Here is a 22,896-nt window from a genome sequence, read left to right on the forward strand (position 1 = left end):
GTGAGACATTTATACCACTAAGATTGAATTGTATCACCATGTTTATTGTCATTGTGATAATATATATATATATTTTTTACAGAGTTCTTGCATCAAGAAAATTGTCAAAAGATAGGTAATTTCTAGCAAGAGTGAAACTTTCATGCACACATTTTGTTCCACAGCTATTTCAATTTACATAACTTGTGCATGATGTTTACATTTTATCCAAATTTCAGACACTGAATTACACATCGTATGCAAGTGGGTTAAAAATCTCTTTTTATATATGTCTGTTTAAGTGATGTTTATGGTTTACTGTTAACTGTCTTTTTTCAACATATCAGAAATAAACTCAAAAGCGCTTTAACCAATATGCATGAAACTTTGGTGAATTGCTAATATCTATTGACATGAGCTCCCTTTTAAGATTTACAGCATGTACAGTTTTGTAGTTTTGGGGTTTTATTCATTTAAAAAGGGGGGATTTTGCAGTTTTCTGACAATAACTCAAAAACAATTTCACCAATTTGCAAGAAACTTTGGTGAATTGTTTATTTCTATCATTGTCTATTGACATGAGCTCCCTTTTAATTTAATAAGTTTTAGACCAAAGATTTGGGGTTCCCGGGGAAGAATGGTTGCAAAGCTGAAACTTACAGGAAGTGACAGAAGGGTACTTACTACATGTACCAGGAGTTGAGCCTGCAGCTTAATTTGACTCAACACGGGGAAACAGTATACATTTACGATTTATGGGGATTTATTGTCTAGCCTGCGACTTTTGTTGTGGCTACGGCTGCGGCAGCGGCGTATGCTAACTTCTTAAAAAGATTTATAATTTAGAAGGTAGAAGACCTGGATGCTTCATACTATGTATATAGATGCCTCATGTTAAGAAGTTCCCTTCAGTCTCATGACCAATGTCCTTGACCTCATTTTCATGGCTCAGTGACTTCTCTTAAAAAAAGTTAAGATTTTAAGTAATGTTAAATTCTCTCTTGTTATAAGTAATAGGATAACTATATTTGGTATGTGCGTACCTTGGAAGGTCCTCAGCAGCCTGTCAAACAGTTTTCACTTGACCTGAACCTCATTGCACAGATCAGTGAACAAGGTTAAGTTTTGGTGGTAAGTCCATATCTCTCATACTATAAGCAATATATGTTTAGTATATTCGGTGTATGGAAGGACTGTAAGGTGAACATGTACATGTCCAACTGGCAGGTGTCATCTGACCTTGACCTCATTTTCATGATTCAGTGGCTATAGTGATTTTTTTCTGTTTTGGTCTGTTCTTATACGAGTGTATGCAATATATCTACTATATTTGGTTTATGGAATGATTGCAAGGTGTACATGTCCAACTTGCAGGTGTCTTCTCATCTGACCTTGACCTCATTTTCATAGTTCAGTGGTCAAAGTTAAGTTTGTGAGTTTTGGTCTTTTTTTTCTAATACTACTTATATGCAAAGGTCAACTATATTTGATGTATTGAAGTATTTCATGATCTAAATGTCAGTTGCACAGGTTTTTTTTTAACCTTGACCTAATTTTCTATCAACATAATATCAATGATTAGTAAAAAAGGCAAGACATTTCAGCTTGTGCACTCTTGTTCAATACAAAAAAGGGGATTTTCCAGTTTTTGGACAATAACTCTAAAATGCTTAATGAAACTTTAGTAAGGTGTTTATATCTATTGTTGTTAGCTCCCTTTTGATTTTTATGAATTGGAGAATAAACGTTTATTTGAAAAAGGGGGTGATTTTTAAGTTTTTGGAAAATATCCTGAAAGTGCTTAAATTTCTGATTATGATATAACATTGAGAGTTATAGTTTGGTTTTGTCTGACAACAGATTTATACTAAGTAAATTGTGCAACAGCACAGTGTATTGCACAACAGCAAGAAATCTCTAGTTGAATATGATTTTCAATTCAAATAACCAATTTTAAGTTCTTTGACTACATTTATTCAGAAACCGTTATTTAATATGTCAAATATTTAATTACAATCCAAATTCAGACCTGTATCAAGCTTGAATATTTTGTCCATTTTTGCCCCAACTGTACATGGTTGGACATCTGTAGGCATTTTCTGCTGCACTCTTGGCAGCAGTTTTTTTAGGTATCAGGTTGTTTTTCATTGTGAACACTGGTGTCCAAACCTTCTTCATGTATTTGACAAGAACATAAGAACATTATTTTTTTTATGTATGTGTCATCCCCTTATTACAGAGTAAATCACTGAACACAAGCCATGTTGATTTTTGATTAAATTCCCGCTGTGTGTCTAGTGTATGCACATTGGTACCAGATTAACAGGCTTGCATGATTGCACCTGATGTTTCAATGTGCATGTGATGTACATGATGTATAAACTATTGTACACAATTAAAACTGAACATTTTTTTGTATCCTATATATGTATATACATGTACCTTTATATATGTTTTTTATCCAACACATTCTGTATTTTTGGCTCTTTGAATAGTATCTATTAACAGCATCTATCAACTACATCAACAAAAGGTACATTCTGAATCGTGTTAAATGTGTGTAAATAAATAAACCAACTCAGAATAAATAGAATTTTATATTTTGCAGAGAATCCTGGGCAATACAAAATTTTGAAGATAGGCTGTTTGATTACCTTAGTGATAATGGAGACAGGTTGAGCGTGCAGAAATTTAGGACTGTAAGAAATACCATTTTATCATGTTTAAACTAGAAAGCAGTTGAATCTGGAATAATTTAGGATTCTCGAAAATTGATTAGAAATTTAAATGTATGAGGAAAACTAACCCAACTAAATAGAGTTAGTCATGTGAGCATGGCTACTTAAGGTCAATTTTACTTTCACTATCATTTCAGTATGAATTAATTAACCCCTCTTAGCCATGGGCACACAGCTAACCCTATTTAGTTGGGTTAGTTTTCATCCCATCTGACAAGGCTCCATTTTACTTTCTGTTCTGGTATTTATTATAAATCAGCCAATGAAATTTCAGCTTTCAAATTCTTGATGGTGTGTTTTAATTCAACAAAATCAGAGGATCTAAAAAGTCTAAAAAACAGAAAGTAGAACAAGGTGTTTCAAGATTCTTGTATAAAACAAAGCTTAGACTCATGATCTTTATTTTAATCCGATTGTTTTTTTATTGCGGCATCATATAAAAATAAGCAGATCAAGTTGTAAGCAGCTAATGATCACTGTATTTAAGCCTTCAACAATGAGCAAAACCCTTACTGCATAGTCAGCTACAATAGAGCCCAGTATGACAAAATGTAAAATAATTAAAACAAGAAAATCAAGAGTTTCTTTACAAATCATAACACAATAAAAACAAATATGATATAATACCAAAACAAATAACTACAACCTGACCACTGAATTACGAGCTTCTGACTTTCGACTTGTTCAATTGTATTATGATTTTTTTTCTGCTTTCTTCATCAGGCAATAGCAAATTATGGTTTACGTGATTCTGACCCCAGGCTGACAGAGAGTATGGAGAATTTAAACAATGTACAAGCACAGGCAGACCTACATGGTTTATTTGTTGATAAAAACACATTTAAAGAGTAAGTTTATAGAACTTAAGATGTTGTCTTGGAATATTGTGGTTATTGGCATTTTACATCACAAACTCCGGTCAGAGGCAGTGTACAGAAATTGTTTCTGGAATAAACTTTTCATCAGACACTAAAATTTAGAACGGTAAAAATGATAAAAAGCAAAAACCATAGATACATTATTTTCCTGTTATGAATTGTTTCAGTTTTAACAGCGCTTAAGAAATGGCTGTTTTGTGAATGACACCATTAAGGAATAACAAAGAATCAATATCCAAATCCTTCGATTGACACACAGTTGGCTCAAGACCACAATTAATGACCCCGCTTTTCGTTGTTCACGAATATCAATGAATATAGTTCCCTTTAATTATAGTGTTTTTTTTTTTTCTTTTTTTCTTTCCCTTTCTCATTCATTTCTTAGCTTTTCTGGGGTGGAAATGAAAGAAGAGAGCTGAAATAAACTTTTGGTTGTGTTATTTTAACTGATTTTAATAAGGAAAGAGTGATTAGGCCAGGTGGAAAAAGGTAATTTTTTGGCATATATTTTTGGACTTGTACTGTACATTACACACACAAAAAATTAGACAAAAAGAATAGGCAAAACTTTTTTAATGCGAAAAAACGTTATAAAGAAATGATAGAGGAATTAATTGTGATCTCGGGCCAGTTAAAGAAAGTATTTGTATATATAGTAAAGTAAAGAAATTTTGAGTTGTCTCCCATTTGTATGAAAAAAGAAGATTTGGTATGATTGCCAATGAGCTAATTATTCTCCAGAGATCAAAATGAAGTTAGCAATTATAGGCCACCATACAACCATGAGTAAAACACATACCACATATAGGCCCTGACATGTTGAAAAAAATAAACTAAATTTCGTTACATTTGCTATTAAAGGAACTTCTGATAATCACTTCATGAAATTTATTCTCAGACTTCATTTCAGCACTCTATACCATGTGACACAAATTCAGAATCAGATTCATCCCATATCAACTTCCTGTTTACCAAATACTTACATGTCATTAAATAACTTGACGGATATGGGGTATCCATCCATGACAGCAATAAACACACAAAAAACAAAGCAACAGGGATTTTATTGCTATTCTTCATCTCAATGTCACATGTATCATACAGGCCATGCATAAAATTTTTGTTACTCTTTTTTATGCCCCACCTACGATAGTAGAGAGGTATTATGTTTTCTGGTCTGTGGCTCTGTTTGTTCTTCGTTCGTCCTTCAGTCTGTTCGTTCGTTCGTCCGCAGGTTAAAGTTTTTGGTCAAGGTAGTTTTTATATGCCGGTCGTCTTTTAGACGGGGCATATTATGGTATACCATGGTCCGTCCGTCCGTCTGTCCGTCCGTTGTCCACACTTCGGACAATAACTCAAAACTACTTTCACCAATTTCCATGAAACTAAAGTGAATTGTTTATATCTATTGACGTAAGCTCCCTTTGGTTTTTTTTTTAATTTCAGATTTTAAGTTTTGGTTTTATGGGGCTTTATTCATAAACAAGAGGCTCTCAAGAGCCTGAATCGCTCACCTTAATTTTTTTGGTTAAATCTCTCATCAATGATTATTTTGGCTTTTCAATTTATTTAAATGTTCTTTGAATCGTCCTATTTTCTTCAAAAGCAAAAAAAAAAATCATTTTTCTCCCATGTTCTATTTTAGCCATAGGAGCTATGTTTCTTGACATACAAAGGTAAACTATAAAATGTATACTCTGAAACTCATTTAGCTTAAGTTTGGCTGAAATTGTTACAGAAGTTTCAAAGGAGAAGATTTTTAAAAATAAGTCAACATGATGAACAAATTGTGAAAAAAAGTCTTTAAAGGGCAATAACTCCTTAAGGGGTCAATTGACCATTTTGGTCAAATTGACTTATTTGTAGATCTTACTTTGCTTAACATTTTTGCTATATAAACAGTTTATCTGTATCTATAATAATATTCAAGATAATAACCAAAAACTGCAAAATTTCTTTAAAATCATCAATTCAGGGGCATTATACCTGCAAAACCAGTTACCCGATTCGTCTGAAAATTTCAGGACAGGTAGACCTTGACCTAATAAATACTTTAACTTCTTGTCTTATTTGCTCTAAATGCTGGAGTTTTTGTGATATAAGCCAAAAACTGCATTTTAACCTGTGTTCTATTTTAGCCATGACAGCCATGTTTTTAGACGAAATAGAAAATAAAACACAAACTTTATTTTATACACCCTACTGATCATTCAGTTGAAGTTTGGTTGAATTTGGTTGAGCAGTTTTAGAGGAGAAGATTTTTTAAAGTTAGCATATATGATGAACAAATTGTGAAAAATTGTCATTAAAGGACAATAACCCCTTAAGGGGTCAATTGACAATTTTGGTCATATTAACTTATTTGTAGATCTTACTTTGCTGATCATTTTTGCTGTTAACAGTTTATCTTTATCTATAATAATATTCAAGATAATGACCAAAAACTGCAAAATTTCCTTAAAATTACTAATTAAGTGGCAGCAATCCAACAATGGGTTGTTTGATTCATCTGAAAATTTCAGGGCTGATAGATCTTGACATCATGAACATTTTTACCCCATGTCAGATTTGCTCTAAATGCTTTCGTTTTTGAGATATAAGCCAAAAACTGCATTTGACCCCTATGTTCTATTTTAAGCAATGGTGTCCATGTTTTTTGATAGATCAAAACTTCAGATACAATTTATAAACTAGATACCCTAAGGAACATTCAGTTAAAGTTTGGAAGTATTTGGCCTAGTAGTTTCAGAGGAGAAGATTCTTGAAATAGTTTACGACGACAGACGACGACGACAGACGACGGACGACGACGGACGTCAAGTGATGGCATAAGCTCACATGGCTATGCCAGGTGAGCTAAAAAAGGGGGATTTTCAACACTTCGGACAATAACTCAAAAACGCTTTCACCAATGTCCATGAAACTTTGGTGAATTGTTTATATCTATTGATGTAAGCTCCCTTTCAATTTTTATAAATTTCAGATTTTAAGTTTTGGATTTATGGGGCTTTATTCATAAAAAAGGGGGATTTTTAAAACCTCTGACAATAACTCAAAAAGGCTTTCACCAATGTCCATGAAACTTTGGTGAATTGGTTATATCTATTGATGTAAGCTCCCTTTCAATGTTAATAAATTTCAGATTTTAAGTTTTGGATTTATGGGGCTTTATTCATAAAAAAAAAGGGGGATTTTTAACACTTCGGACAATAACTCAAAAAGGCTTTCACCAATGTCCATGAAACTTTTGTGAATTGTTTATATCTATTGATGTAAGCTCCCTTTCAATTTTTGTAAATTTCAGATTTTACATTTCCGTGTTATGAATTTTTATGGTTAAAAAAGGGGGGATTTTCCAAATTTGGGACAATAACTAACACTTTTTCACAAAATTATTTATATCTATTGACCTTAATAGTGCCATTTTTTTTGTGCATTTCATTTCTTATTTGGGGGGGGGGGTATTTGACAGGGCTTATACTATTTCTAGTTGATCATATAAATTCATTTAAAGCATAAAATACAAGTTAAAAGAGCAGCTAGCGTATCATGCGCTAAAGCGCAGCCCTTTATTGATGAAGCTGAAGTCCAATCAACTAGAAAGTTAGTACACTTGTTGCTTATGATATGATCTTTCTAATTTTAAAGCCAAATTAGACTTTTGACCCTTATTTCACGGTCAACTGAACATAGAAATGAAAATGGGAGTTTCAGGTTAAATTTTTGGTCAAGGTAGTTTTGATAAGCTGAAGTCCAATCAACTTGAAACTTAGTATACTTGCTGCTTATGATATGATCTTTCTAATTTTAAAGCCAAATTAGACTTTTGATCCAATTTCATGGTCCATTGAACATGGAAAATGATAGTGCCAGTGGGGCATCCGTGTACTTTGGACACATTCTTGTTTAGGGAAAATATACGTGTACATATATTTGTTTAGGGGCCAGCTGAAGGACGCCTCTGGGTGCGGAAATTTCTCGTTACATTGAAGACCTGTTGGTGACCTTCTGCTGTTCTTTTTTTCTATGGTCGGGTTGTTGTCTCTTTGATACATCCCCTATTTCCATTGAATCCATTCTCAATTTTAAATAAGAGCTTCTTCAAATTTCTTATTGAGCTTGATGCGATTATGTAAAATTTTGTGATTTTATTCCTCTTTTAACTTCCTGTTTAAAGAATACTAAAAGGGGGTAACATTAGTTAACAATTGAGCTTCCAATTCTACTTGTTTATTTCAGTTGTATAGCAGATAATATAGTCTTGATAGCCAAAGCCTTCCACAACAATTTTATCATACCAGATTTCCCTATGTTTAGACAACAAATAGATGAACTTTATTGGAAAGCTAAGAGTAATAGTGCTGGCAGGGTAAGATTCTTTATTGAAAAGCTAAGAGTAATAGTGCTGGCAGGGTAAGGTTATACTGACAGAATGTGAATTTTGCTTGTTTGTTGTGGACATTGATGTTTGTCTGATAAGGGTGTTGTGTTCCACTAAACTTAGGTATTCCAATAATCAAATATGATACTTTACTGGTGTTCTGAAAACAATCCAAGAAAAACTTGAAATATAGATTTTTATTAATTGAAAACAAATCAGTAGGTCATATATGCAAATACAATACAAAGGCTCTAAAATTAAAATCATAGATTAATAAAAAATCATCAATTCCATTCATGCATGAACATACACATTTGTAAGGGGTAGAAGTCAAAAATACATAGCTATAGCATAAATATTCATTGGTGAAATATAGATTCCTACACTGCAACAAATGCATTACGATATTTCTCCACTCGAGACAGTTAAATTGCTTTAAATAATAAAATTAAACTGTCGAGAGTGGAGAAATATCGTAATACGCGCGTTATAGTGTTGGAATCTGTTTCTCTAAACGTTTTTATCGTTCTTTTTCAAAGATTTTCAGAAAATTGTGCTCTTTATATGCGACATCATCAGGCAAGGTCGCCTTTTTTCATGACTTCACAATAGGAAACTTGAGAAGAAAACATAACATTTTGACGTCATAATCAATTAAATTTCTACTAATCGTTTGCCGAGAACAGATTTTTCACTAGTGAGGAGAAATATTTTCTCACACCGGTCAGGAAATGTGAAAATAGCACAAAAATTAGAGAAATATAGATTCCTACTCTGCAACAAATGCATTACGATATTTCTCCACTTGAAACAGTTTAATATTCTTATTCAAAGCTTGAGGCTTGCCAAGCTTTTAAATAATTAGAATTTAATTGTCAAGAGTGGAGAAATATTGTGATACACGAGTTATAGTGTTGGAATTTGTTTCTCTGATGATTTTTGTCGAGCCTTCGACTTTAGTCGAAAAAGCGAGACTAAGCGATCCTACATTCCGTCGTCGTCGGTGGCGTCCACAAATATTCACTCTGTGGTTAAAGTTTTTGAAATTTTAATAACTTTCTTAAACTATACATGATTTCTACCAAACTTGGACAGAAGCTTGTTTATGATCATAAGATAGTATCCAGACGTAAATTTTGTAAAAAAATAAATCCATTTTTTCCATATTTTACTTTTGAATGGACTTAGTTTTTCTGCGGGGAAACATTACATTCACTCTGTGGTTAAAGTTTTTAAAATTTTAAAACTTTCTTAAACTATACATGATTTCTACCAAACTTGGACAGAAGCTTGTTTATGATCATAAGATAGTATCCAGACATAAATTTTGTAAAAAAATAAATCCATTTTTTCCATATTTTACTTTTGAATGGACTTAGTTTTTCTGCGGGGAAACATTACATTCACTCTGTGGATAAAGTTTTTAAAATTTTAATAACTTTCTTAAACTATCCTGGTTTGTTTACCAAACTTGGACAGAAGCTTGTTCATGATCATAATATAGTATCCAGAAGAAAATTTTGTAAAAATAAAATTCCATTTTTTCCATATTTTACTTTTAAATGGACATAGTTTTTCTACTGGGAAACATTTAATTCACTCTGTGGTTAAAGTTTTTAAAATTTTAATAACTTTCTTAAACTATCCTGGGTTTGTACCAAACTTGGACAGAAGCTTAATAATGATCATAAAATAGTATCCAGAAGTAAATTTTGTAAAAAAATAAATCCATGTTTTCCGTATTTTACTTTTAAATGGACTTACATTTTCTTCCAGTTAACCATACATACATACACAGTCTGCAGTTGTTTTTAAACATTTATTAGATTCATAAACTATCCTGGATTTTAACCAAACTTTTACAGAAGCTTCTTACAATCAGAAGATTGTATCAAAAGGAATATTTCTATTGAGTTTTTTCCTCATTTTTGTTGAGCCTGCGATTTACAGCAAAAGTAGGCGAGACACTGGGTTCCGCGGAACCCTTACAAATTTTTATCCTTTTTTTCATAGATTTTACAGAAACTTGTGTTCTTTAAACACGACCTCATCAGGCATTATCGCTTTTTTTAATGACGTCACTATAGGAAAATCCAGAAGAAAACAAAACATTTTGACGTCATAATCAAATTCCAACTAATCATTTACCGAGAACAGAAATTTCACTACTGAGGGAAAATATTTTTCTCACGATCAAGAAATGTAAAAATAGCACAAAAGTCAGAGAAACTAAATCAATCAACATTAAGACGTAATGACTACTACATATATACTGAATAAAGCAACAACTTGAAATGCTAAATAAATGTGTATATACTTATGTGTACCAATTAAAATATAAGTTTTCTGTCTAACTGGATGGTATTAAAAAATTCTAAACATATCTTCTTTACTTTTTGTCATGGCAAGACCATTATTTTTTGCATTATATATGTTGTCACTAATCATTAATTCTCATTAAATATATTTTGATAATATTATTGTCAGTTATTGTGATTGATTTCAAAGAAAATAAATATAAAGGGTTCTTTTCATATTTAAACTTATTCATATTCCTCAATTTAAAAATATACTAAAAACAAAAACTATCTACAAAAAAGAAGCAAAAAACACACCTTGCAAAATTAAACATACTAAAATGAAGGGTAGATAAGATAGAATCTGAATTTACATACACATAAACAACAAACAAGGGAGAAACTGGCTCCTTTTATCAAGTTTTGGATAAGCAATGACCTTCATTCTCTTATTTGTCTTTTAGATACAATTAATAAAATAAATACTTCTTTGAATTTGTAACATTGTGACGTTTAAATTTTAGCATCCCAATTATGTACTTCATGTATTGTTTTTATCCTGATTCCTGATGATAGTGCCTAAGGCACCGAAACATGTCGATCAATAAATTTCTGCAGCAGTCCCTAAAGTGTTGTTGTTAAAAGACTCTCTACATTTTATGTTTTTTTATCATAAAGACCCTACATACCCTCGGGTATCCACTTTATGGACTCTATCGTACTACAGATTTACCAGGCATTGGTTCACTTTTGTTTGTAATTTCTTTGAAAAACTGATACATTTTAATTTCAAGGGAGATAATCATACTTTTATGCATGGGTGTCTTAAAAGGTGTAATAACACAATTGATTTTCCTCTATTAGTCTTTGTTAAATTTGCACTGTAGAATTTATCTTTGTTTCAAATAAAGAAATACTTGGCATGAGTAAATCTTGATCCTGTCCAGTACTATAGAAAAAAATTCACATAACATTTCATTGAATATAAGAAAATAACCATCACTGGAAGTTAACCAATCAAATTTCTCCCCTTGTTGATGCTATGTTTTTATTTATGTTATATGTAAATTTCTCCCCTTGTTGATGCTATGTTTTTATTTATGTTATATGTAAATTGATGGTCAATATTTAAAATCTTAGATTCATGATGTCACACATCATACATAGCGAACATGGAGGAAGCCCTGCAGACGATTCAAATAGTAAATTTTTTAAGTTTATCAGAAGGAGATATCAAGAATTTTATGTTAAATGCTAAGAATACAAGAAAGATAACACAACAAGCAAAATACAATTAAAAGAAACCCAGAAAAATACATTGAACGCCATTTTCCTAATACATTATTTACATAATATGTATAATTTAAAGAATATTCACTCAGTCAATAAGTTATATATGGACCTGTAAGATTATATTGACACTAGAACTGTGTTCACAGTCAATATAGTCTATGCAGGTCCATATTTATAGCGTATTGACCTTGTCAAAGGTCCATAATTGATGAATAATAATTTACAACTGATAATTAAAACAAAATAAGGGGAGACAACTAATCTCAACATAGGCTGAAATAACTAATAATTTTTATTCTGTCAGGGGTAAGTTATTCACTACAAAATATTTAAGCAATATATTCATTTTTATATATAATTGATAACATTACGATTACGATTCCTATTACTTAACATCACGATTAGAATAGCGGTACCAGTATGCCAATATATTCATACAAATATCAAGACTTAAAGTCATAAGAAACCAGTGACCGGTGAAAAATAATGTTCTTCCAATTCTTAAACCAATGCATACAAACATCATAAACTTAGTCTTCTGTGCTCGAATTTATCATTTTTTTCGTGTAAATGTCGTATAATTGTCAATTTGTTTTTCAATCGGTCAGTGTTGTTGTGAAAATATGGCAGGTAATTAAAGTTCGTGTTTTGAAGCCGAAGTTTAACGATTGTCACCTGTTTGTCAACAATTGACGAAAAAGAAACAAAAAAGCATGGATTTGAGCATGTGTTTAACATGTAAATTCAGATAATAGTTTATTTTAAGGACATCCATGCGTATTGTGGTCACCGGATTTTTACGAGATGGGTCAAACTGATGTCACCTTGCATACGGAAAATATATCGGGGGAATTGCTTGCTGGAAGGAAGCAATTCAAATAAAGTAAACTTCTTCTAAATATGAATAAATTAAAGAATTTTCTTCAGAATAAAAGTATATGTACATAAGTTTTACAATGAAAACTATCCATTTAAGAATTGAATGCTTCTTTTTGTAAATTTATTGGGTGGTAAAAGCGTTGACCGAAGTACATTTTGTATGAAGCGCGGAAGCGCTTCATTCTAAAAATGTACGCACGGTCAACGCTTTTACAACCCTATAAAGTTTCAAAAAGAAGTATTCAATACTTATAATTACATTTTTTTAGCTAAAATCATGAAAACGCGATTTTTATCCAGTTTTATATAATTCACCTGTGCACTTTTTTGTGGGACCTCGTGTCATCATGCATGCTAAATGTTATTGTCTGATGCAATTGTTTACGGAATAACATGTTAGCCAATCAGAATAACGTATTATAATGAAACTTACATCTAATGTAATTATTGAGTTATAAAAAACATATGCATTATTTTTTTTTGATTTGAGGTTTCTTATGACTTTAATAAAACTGATTCTGTATACATAGAACATTAAGGTAGCCTTGATTTGGATAACATTATAGAAATTCTGAAATTCGGCTTTATGTAAATAAGTCTTACCATGATTCTAAATTATTTTTTTGAAGTTTAAACTTGGTTTCTTTTACAAAGCACCTTTTTAGCTCACCTGGCCCGAAGGGCCAAGTTAGCTTATGCCATCAATTGGCGTCCATCGTCTGTTGTCGTCTGTCAATGTAAACTATTTCAAGAATCTTCTCCTCTGAAGCTACTGGGCCAAATACTTCCAAACTTTTACTGAATGTTCCTTAGGGTATCTAGTTTATAAATTGTATCCAAAGTTTTGATCTATCAACAAACATGGTCGCCATTGCTAAAAATAGAACATAGGGGTCAAATGCAGTTTTTGGCTTATATCTCAAAAACGAAAGCATTTAGAGCAAATCTGACATGGGGTAAAAATGTTTATTAGGTCAAAGATCTATCAGCCCTGAAATTTTCAGATGAATTAAACAACCCATTGTTGGGTTGCTGCCACTTATTTGGGAATTTTAAGGAAATTTTGCAGTTTTTGGTCATTATTTTGAATATTATTATAGATAAAGATCAACTGTAAACAGCAAAAATGATCAGCAAAGTAAGATCTACAAATAAGTTAATATGACCAAAATTGTCAATTGACCCCTTAAGGGATTATTGTCCTTTAATGACAATTTTTCACAATTTGTTCATCATAATTGCTAACTTTAAAAAATCGTCTCTTCTAAAACTACTCAACCAAATTCAACTAAACTTCAACTGAATGATCAGTAGGGTGTATAACATAAAGTTTGTGTTTTATTTTCTATTTTGTCAAAAAACATGGCCGTCATGGCTAAAAATAGAACACAGGGTAAAATGCAGTTTTTGGCTTATATCTCAAAAACTCCAGCATTTAGAGCAAATAAGACAAGAAGTTTTTGGTTATTATCTCGAATATTATTATAGATACAGATAAACTGTTAATAGCAAAATGTTAAGCAAATTAAGATCTACAAATAAGTCAATTGACCCCTTAAGGAGTAATTGGCCTTTAAAGACCTTTTTCACAATTTGTTTATCATTTTGACTTACTTTAAAAAATCTTCTCCTTTGAAACTGCTGTATCAATTTCAGCTAAAACTTAGGCTAAATGAGTTTCAGAGTATCTAGTATAAATTTTATATTTTATTTCCTTGTATGTCAAGAAACATAGCTCCTATGGCTAAAATAGAACATAGGAGAAAAGGATTTTTTTTGTTGCTTTTGAATAAAATAGGAAGATTCAAAGAATATTTAAATAAATTGAAAAGCCAAAGTAATCATTGATGAGAGATTTAACCAAAAAAATTAAGGTGAGCGATTCAGGCTCTTGAGAGCCTCTTGTTTATTTTGTCACAATAGAAATGGGTTATTGGACTTGATTTAAATCTAGCTATTTATAGATAGGTTTCAAAATTTCTATTCGAAATAGAAGTTAACAATTGTAGGTCACTGTACAGCCTTCAACAATGAACAAAAATCACACTGCATAATTAGTAAGCTATAAAAGACCCCTCAATAATATATACAATGCACTTCAACTATAAAAGAATAACCTAATTTATGTACAAAACAATAAATGAAAAACAAATATGATATATATGCATAGTGTTACCTGCTGAATAACAATCTCCTGACTTTGAAAAGGCACATACAGAATTTGACTGGGTTAAACATGCTAACTAAGTAGGTAATTAATTCACTTCAACCTTTATTATAATAACTTTAAGGTAAAAAAACAAGCTCCATTTCTTTTGAAGACTTTGTAGAAATCTAATTATCCTCATTTTAATATAACCATTTTTTTGCAATTTGAATACTTCAATATATATTTGTAATTGGAAAAACAAAACACTGAAAATGTTTAATATTTTAACAGGTAGCAAATTATATACCACAGCTTGCCAGGTACAGCCCTGATGATTGGGGAATATCTATCTGCACAATAGATGGCCAAAGGTAATCATATTTTCTGACCAAGAAAAATAATATTTAATTTCAAGTTACTCACTTGTGATTGATTGTTTAAATATTTATAGATTATCACTGATCTTCTCAACTAGATTGTTTTTCTTGCTTTAGCTGATATGGGGAAAAGTTAAAAAAAGCAATTGAGCTGAGATGACCAATGATATCTGTTTATCCCTATTTTACCTATGATAAGTGTTGATTTCATTGACAATGAGCATATGTGCCCTTAGTTTCTAGAGGTAATTTTTCATATTACTCTACTGTGCTGTAGTTTCTAGAGGCAATTTTTCATATTACTCTACTGTGCTGAGAATGGAAATTATCAGTCAGACAGTAAGATGAAAGGAAAATTGCATAAAATAGTAATAACTGTTTTCATTTTAAACTTCACTTTTTTGTAACCCCTATGTCAATTTTCAGCCATGGAATATTGGCATTCCCCTCCCCCTCATGTAAAATGACTCATTCAATTACAGAAGTTAACTGAGTATCCAAATAATCATTCATAAATTCAGGCATTTATCCACTGAACTGATGGATATTTTATATTCAGCCATGCTAGATCAATGGATTTTGTGATGGTCCAGATTCTAAATCTAAATTCATAAACTTATTCTGTAAATTATTTCTTGAAGATAAATGAATAATAAATCAAAAGATTAACTTTTACGAATGGAAAGACAAAATACAAAATATGTATAAGAAAGGAGGGTCTATTTGATTTGAAAATCAGGGCCTATATTTATAAACATCTAATAAATATTGGCCCTGATTTTCAAATATATATTCTTATAAACATCTAATACATGCATATATGTATGAGTAAAACAAATAGTTTAATTAAAGCAATAACAATTATCATAAATTTGCTTGAAAAGATAAACACTATATATATGTATTGCATAATTAATATACCTGGGCATAATCTGCAATCAAATTTAAGTGTTTAGTCCACATCATATTGCTAGTTAACAGTACAAAAATAAAAAAGATGTGGTATGTTTGCCAATGAGACAGCTCTCCCCAAATTTCAAATGGAGTGGGTGTAATTTATTATAGGCAAATGTTAGGCCTTTAACAATGGTCTGCCATGTAGTTGACTATCTATAAAGCTATAACAGGAAAATTTGAAACAATTCATTTTAGAAAAGTTACTGCCTAATTTATGAAAAAACAATTTTTGAAGAAAAAAAAAATATATGACTGCAGACATGAACCAATGACAATCACTAAGTTACAGGCATCTTTGGGAGCCCTCAACCCTCCCCAAACTTTGGATGAGTAAGGGTAAATTTACATATATATATAGATATATCTGACAGCAGGAAATTAATCTTTCTCAATGAATATAAACTCTAATTAAAGTAAAACATTATGGTTTGTTTATGATGTTGGAAAAGTCCTGTTTTTTAAATTATTAAGCTGCAATAAAAAAAATGCTACATGTTCCTTTGAAGATTCTTTTTCCAATCCTGTCAAAAAATTTTAATTGAAGAAAAAGAAATGTTATGAGAAATCTTCACTCCTCCCAAAAATTAAAAGATCAAAATAATTTGTATAAATATTGAGAAATTCTCCTTCTTTAAAAGACTTTTGGCAATTGAATGTAATTTTTAAAGATGATTTACTGAAATAAAATAAAACATACGGATACCATCTCAGTGGCATAGGATTCTTAATAAAGAATAAAAAAATCAATAAAAGATCCTAAGTTGAGTAAGAAAAATTACATACCTCTGTTTAAAAATATAAATATTCCTTAAAACAACCATTTATGTATAAATCAACTGATAAAAAATAATCTTTCTTAATTTCACAAAAACAGTATTTTTATAGTCAATAATTTTCTACAAAAACTTTTATTTAGAGAATTAAGTAGTTTTTGCTTTCAACAATATAGTTTTTATCAGGAAAATTTACATCTGACCACAAGTCACCACCTTCCCTCAGCTAGGATTTTTTACTGGTCACTGAATCTTGCTTATAATTCGGTATCCCTCTCTGCATTCAGAATTTTCTTGCAATCTCCATCTTATGAATGAATAGTGGCTGCTAGCGTTAATGAGTATATGTAATTTTTTGTAGAACATGATCATTTGACTTCTTAGTCCATATTTTATCCAGAAGATAAATTGAATTTTACTAAGTACGTGCCATGATTATCACAAATATAACCTGAAGACTCATTAGGTTTTAAATAAATACACTGAGGTTTCCTTAGTTGTTCCTCTTTACTAATCAGTACTTTACTATTCTGGCCATCTTTTGATATCACTATTATTCTATCAGAGTATTTGTCTGCTACAATAATGTTACCATAAGTATCTGTACATAGTCCTGTAGGTCCTTTTAAATCCTTTTTATAGTCCCAGATCTGTTTACCTGATCCATCAACACAGTATACGGCATTACCATTATAGTCACTATGGATTACTCTGTCATTACAATAAACAAGGTGATACAGTAGGTACTTACTCTGAACTTGTATTGATTTCAGTATATTTCCTTCTAAGTCTATAATACGGATTTCAACACTGCTCAAACCTACAACCAGAGAATTATTGGAGAATGATAAACCGTAGCATGTTTTGTCTAATGTGATAACTTTGGTAACTGTTTCATTGTCCATATTGAAGATCTTAATGGCTTTCTCATAAGGATAAGTTATGGCAATAGTGTTCTGATTGATTTGTGTGACACCGTAGGCTTTACCAGATATAGGAAGCTGTTTTTCAAGTTTGCCGTTTGAAGTAAGCAGGTTAACTTTATGCCACAATTCCACTACTATAACTCTTCCATCCATCAGACACATCATGTCACTAATCATAATCTGTTGGTTGATCTCTATCTTGGTCTCAATATTCATGGTCATGTTGTTTATGTTGGATTGTTCTCTTGATTCTACTTGCGCTTCCCTCTTCACATCTGTATCTCTTTTCAAGTCTATATCAGTTTTAACAACCATTACTTCTCCAAGAGTTTCCAATGATTCTAATTTGCTGAGTATTGTTTCTATTTCGTTATTTTGCTTCATTTTGAGGTCAAATTCTTTTACCCTGCCATCATTTTCTAGATCGTCGACATATCGTTGACATTGGTGTACTTGTTGTTCAATCTGATGTACTTCTAGAAAGGATTGCAGTTTTGAACTGTTTGATATGACTGCATGTAAGTGGTCTTGCATTTTCTGTATTTTTTTCTGTTTTCCTTCAATTTCTGTCATGAAATCTGTTGCTTTAGATTTTTCCTGATTCAAGATGGTGTCTGCTTCATTGCATAACTTCTTTTCCAGATTGATTAAATAATTATTTATTTTCTCGCGAATATTAACAATAAGTTTTTTTATGTTTTTGTTTTCTTGTTCACCTCTGCTAATGTTGACAGATTTGTTTTCAATAAGATTATCTAGAAAATGTTTGATGGAGTCAATTTGTTTTTCTATAGACTGTGTGGACTTTTCAATTTTTGTTTTCTCCACAACATCAGCTAAACTTTTTATTCCAGTACATTTTGAATGACTAGTGGAAATACATTCATCACAGCAAGGCATTAAATGACTTGGGCAGTACAAGTTGAGCTGTTGACCATGTTTGTCACACTCAGTCTTGATAGCAGAAATGGATGGGTTATATCTTTTAATATCAATAGTCTTATGATTACTTGTCCCTCTTGGTCTTTTATGATGACTGGAACATACTGAGCATAATCCTTCATTACAGTTGTTACACCAGATCTCAGCTTCAGTGTTTACCTTTCCTTCATGACAAGGTCCACATGGTATATTAGGCTTATTGGATGCCATGACCTGAACATATACAAGATAAATTATGCTGTTTTTTTATTGTTTGAAATCTTTTACATTTTGTCATGAATAGCTTACTTTACAGTATTGGTTTTAATTAGTGTTGAAAGCTGTACATTGATTTATATCTGCTTACATCTATGTCTCATGTGTAAAGTTGTCTCATTGTCAATCATACCACACAAAGGCTTCTTACTTGTTCATTGATCAAAATACTTGATATAGAAATTATAGATATACGTAGATGTGTAATGAATGTCTTGGCTCACATGTGCTTACAGCAAGCTATAAACGGCTGCCTCATTACACTGTAATATAGATTACTCAGTGTTTCTATTTGACAAATTTTTATATTCATCCCAAGTTTGAATGCTAAAAATTATAGCTTACACATTACACTCAGTATGAAATCTGCATAAATTACATAAAGATCTGCAAGAATTTTTCATTGGAAAATGAAAACTAACTTGACTTATTGGTTGGAACTTTAAACAGTCCTGATCATCCTAAGACAGGATACTGTGTTCAATGTTGTAATTAATTAAATTGGTTTCTGAGATGTTTTATTTTTTTTAGTCCACTACTAGTACTGATGAAGTCAAAGGGGACTTTAGGTCTGTTTGTCTGAAGATATTGATTTGATATTTGGTGTATTGTTTATCATGACAAGTTACAGTTCAAGTTCAATTTTCACTAATCAAAGGGAGATAACTAACTTTTTTTAAAAGATTTTGTTGGATATTTAGTCTGATGATTTTGTGCAGAGCTATGGTTCTTTGACTAAGAATATTCACTAAGATAATCAATTTTTCAACTTTTTTTGTAAATTCAGTTTCTTGTTCAATTCCCACTAAATCCCTGTGGGATCAAAACAGTATGGTATCACATGCTTGTGAGTTACTTGGGTTTGATATGTGTTTGATATTTCTCAGATACCATAAGCAAAAGATTAGTCATTTATATATGGTGTATGGAACAATTAAAAGGAGAACATATTCGTAATTAGATATAGGAAGATGTTGTGTGAGTGCCAATGAGACAACTCTCCATCCAAATAACAATTTATAAAAGTAAACCATTATAGGTCAATGTACGGCCTTCAACACGGAGCCTTGGCTCACACCGAACAACAAGCTATAAAGGGCCTCAAAATTACTAGTGTAAAACCATTAAAACAGGAAAACCAACTGTCTAATCTATATAAAAAACGAGAAACACATATAAATTACATAAACAAACAACATTTACTGAACATCAGATTCCTGACTTAGGACAGGTGCAAACATTTGCAGCGGGATTAAACGTTTAATGGTACCAAACCTTCTCCCTTTTTCTGAAACAATGGCAACATCACAACATAGAAAAACACACGATAAAATATCAATTGGCAGGTTTGGAAGTGTTCTTATGACCGTGACCTCATTTATTTTTTTATTCAATGGTCACATTTAACAAATAAGTTTGTTTCTCAGATACTATAAGCAATAGACTAACTATTTTCATGGTATTGTATTAATTTTAATGATAATAAGTAAAGCAGGTGAGACATTTCAACATGTGAACTCTTGTTACAATGTTTAACTTTTGAGAGAAATAATTTACAATTATTTTTCATCTCCTTTTCCGAGTTTTGGTTGATGATCCAGCTACATGAACCTTGGTCAATGAATGAAAATTTCTTCTTTATGACAAGAAAAAATAAAGAAATAAAATAAGGACAAAATTGTCATAAGATTAAGGATGCTTAATAGTAGTCTGTGGTTATTTATGTATTATTGTCATTTTGTTTATTTTCTTCTGACATCAGACTCGGACTTCTCTTGAACTGAATTTTAATGTGCGTATTGTTATGCGTTTATTTTTCTACATTGGTTGGAGGTATAGGGGGAGGGTTGAGATCTCACAAACATGTTTAAACCCGCCGCATTTTTGCGCCTGTCCCAAGTCAGGAGCCTCTGGCCTTTGTTAGTCTTGTATTATTTTTATATTAGTTTCTGGTGTACAATTTGGAAATTAGTATGGCGTTCATTATCACTGAACTAGTATATATTTGTTTAGGGGCCAGCTGAAGGACGCCTCCGGGTGCGGAAATTTCTCGCTACATTGAAGACCTGTTGGTGACCTTCTGCTGTTGTTTTTTTATTTGGTCGGTTTGTTGTCTCTTTGACACATTCCCCATTTCCATTCTCAATTTTATTCATTGAGATTAAGGCGCCTATTCTGGTATTAGTCATTGGTACATAAAAGCAGTACAGGCTTTACGATGACATGTCTTTTGAATCTATAATTCAAGAAACATCTCTTTATTCAATATACAAAGGCTGATCCAGAAGGGTTTCCGGGATTTGGACGATCAATGCATTTGCATGGGAAAAAATAGTTGGAACATCTCCTACATCCTGGGTTGGGAACCGCCCCCTTTTTAAAATGGCTGGATCCGCCCCTGATATACTTAACAAAACATTTGATAGAAAAGTTAAGATTTCGATTAAATACCTCTGGATGTTGTTATGACAAAATCTACATCAGTTGTGTGTGCTGCCTCAGTATCAAGAATTTATTTTCCTTCACTATTTTAAAAATGTCCACCATTACTATGAAGTTAATTAGAACATATGTCGATACCCCTTCAGGTGATAAAATTATGTCAACATACCTGACCGAGATAATTAAAGTTGATAATAATCTTTTTATCTTTATATAAGTTAAAATAAGTATATATTAATTGTTACAATACATGAACATTACTTTTTCAACAGATTTTACAGTTTTTTATATGCTGCCACAACTCTGTTCCAGATTTAGGGGGGGGGAGGAGGGGGGGTTAGTGCTAACAAATATTTTAGATCTAGATCCATTTTCTCATTTAAATTTAACCTTATTTTTATACGGTCTCAAAAACATTTTTTGGGATTGTATAATGGGGGATGATGGTCTCAACTGTTAAGGAAATAGGAGCCCAAAACAAGCATTTTCTTATTTCAGAATGATAACTTGTGTATAAGTATTTTGGTTGCTCTGAAATTTTAATTGTAACACAAGTAGAAGATTAGGATTCATTTTTGATGTTATGGAACCAACAGTTTAGGAATTAAGGGCCAAAAAGGGGTCAAAAACAGACAATAATTTGTGAGTCAGTGTATAGATCTCTCTGACATTGTACCTCAAGGTTCCATATAACTAAGTGGGAAGGCTGGGATCGAGTTTGGGGTTAATTGCACCAAACAATGGAAGAAATAGGGGCTGTAAAAGGGCTAAAAACAAGCATTGTTCTAGTTTCCAGACAATAACTTGTGTTTAAGTGTTTGGGTCCCTCTCAAATTGTACTACAAGGTTCCATACTTCAAAGGATTGGCTGGGATTGAGATTTGGGCTAACTGCTCCAAGTTGGTTGTCAAAAAGTTTGGGGGGGAGGGGAATTTTTTTCCAATTCTTTTAGGGATTCATATTTTTTATGCCCCATTTATGGCCATTATGTTTTCTGGTCTGTTAGTCAGTCTGTTAGTTTGTCAGTCTGTCCGTCTGTTCGTTCATCCCCCTTCAGGTTAAAGTTTTTTGTTAAGGTAGTTTAAAGTTTTTGGTCCAGGTAGTTTTTATGAAGTTGAAGTCCAATCAACTTGAAACTTTGTACACATGTTCCTTATGATATGATCTTTCTAATATTAATGCCAAATTAGAGATTTTCCCCCATTTTCACAGTCCACTGAACATAGAAAATGATTGTGTGGATGGGGTATCCGTGTACTTAAGACACATTCTAGTTTTTAAAAGTTTTCAAATTTCGAAGGTTTGAAAAATTTCCAGAAGCAAAATTTTCGATTGCACAGTATTGCGCGAAAGAATTGTAAGATCTTTGACCACAGTTATTTTGTGTTAGAAACCTATATTATGTCAAAAATTTGATCACAATTCAAATTTAGACAGTATCAAATTCTGAATATTGTGTCTAAATTTTCCCTAATTGTTAAGAGTTCGACCTCTGTGGTCTTATCATGCTGCGCTCAGCAAAGCAAAAAAAGCCTTTTAACCAGTTCACCAGGTATGTGTATAATATATGAACTGCCCCTTTATTAATAAAAGCAAACTGGTCCATTAAAAACTAACAGGGCATTAATAC

At 31.7% G+C, this 22,896-nt stretch overlaps 1 protein-coding gene across 1 annotated transcript in view; it reads left to right on the forward strand.

Annotated features, from left to right (window-relative positions):
* The window catches only part of LOC134691290 (glutaminase kidney isoform, mitochondrial-like), an 85,774-nt gene that overhangs the window by 6,544 nt on the left and 56,334 nt on the right, over positions 1-22,896 (forward strand). The window contains exons 2-5 of the mRNA XM_063551735.1: positions 2,588-2,678; positions 3,441-3,565; positions 7,835-7,964; positions 14,886-14,965. Coding sequence (XP_063407805.1) covers positions 2,588-2,678; positions 3,441-3,565; positions 7,835-7,964; positions 14,886-14,965 — 426 coding nt within the window. The remainder of the gene's footprint in view (positions 1-2,587; positions 2,679-3,440; positions 3,566-7,834; positions 7,965-14,885; positions 14,966-22,896) is intronic.

Source organism: Mytilus trossulus, chromosome 11 (assembly GCF_036588685.1).
Source record: "Mytilus trossulus isolate FHL-02 chromosome 11, PNRI_Mtr1.1.1.hap1, whole genome shotgun sequence".
Lineage (NCBI taxonomy): Eukaryota > Metazoa > Mollusca > Bivalvia > Mytilida > Mytilidae > Mytilus > Mytilus trossulus.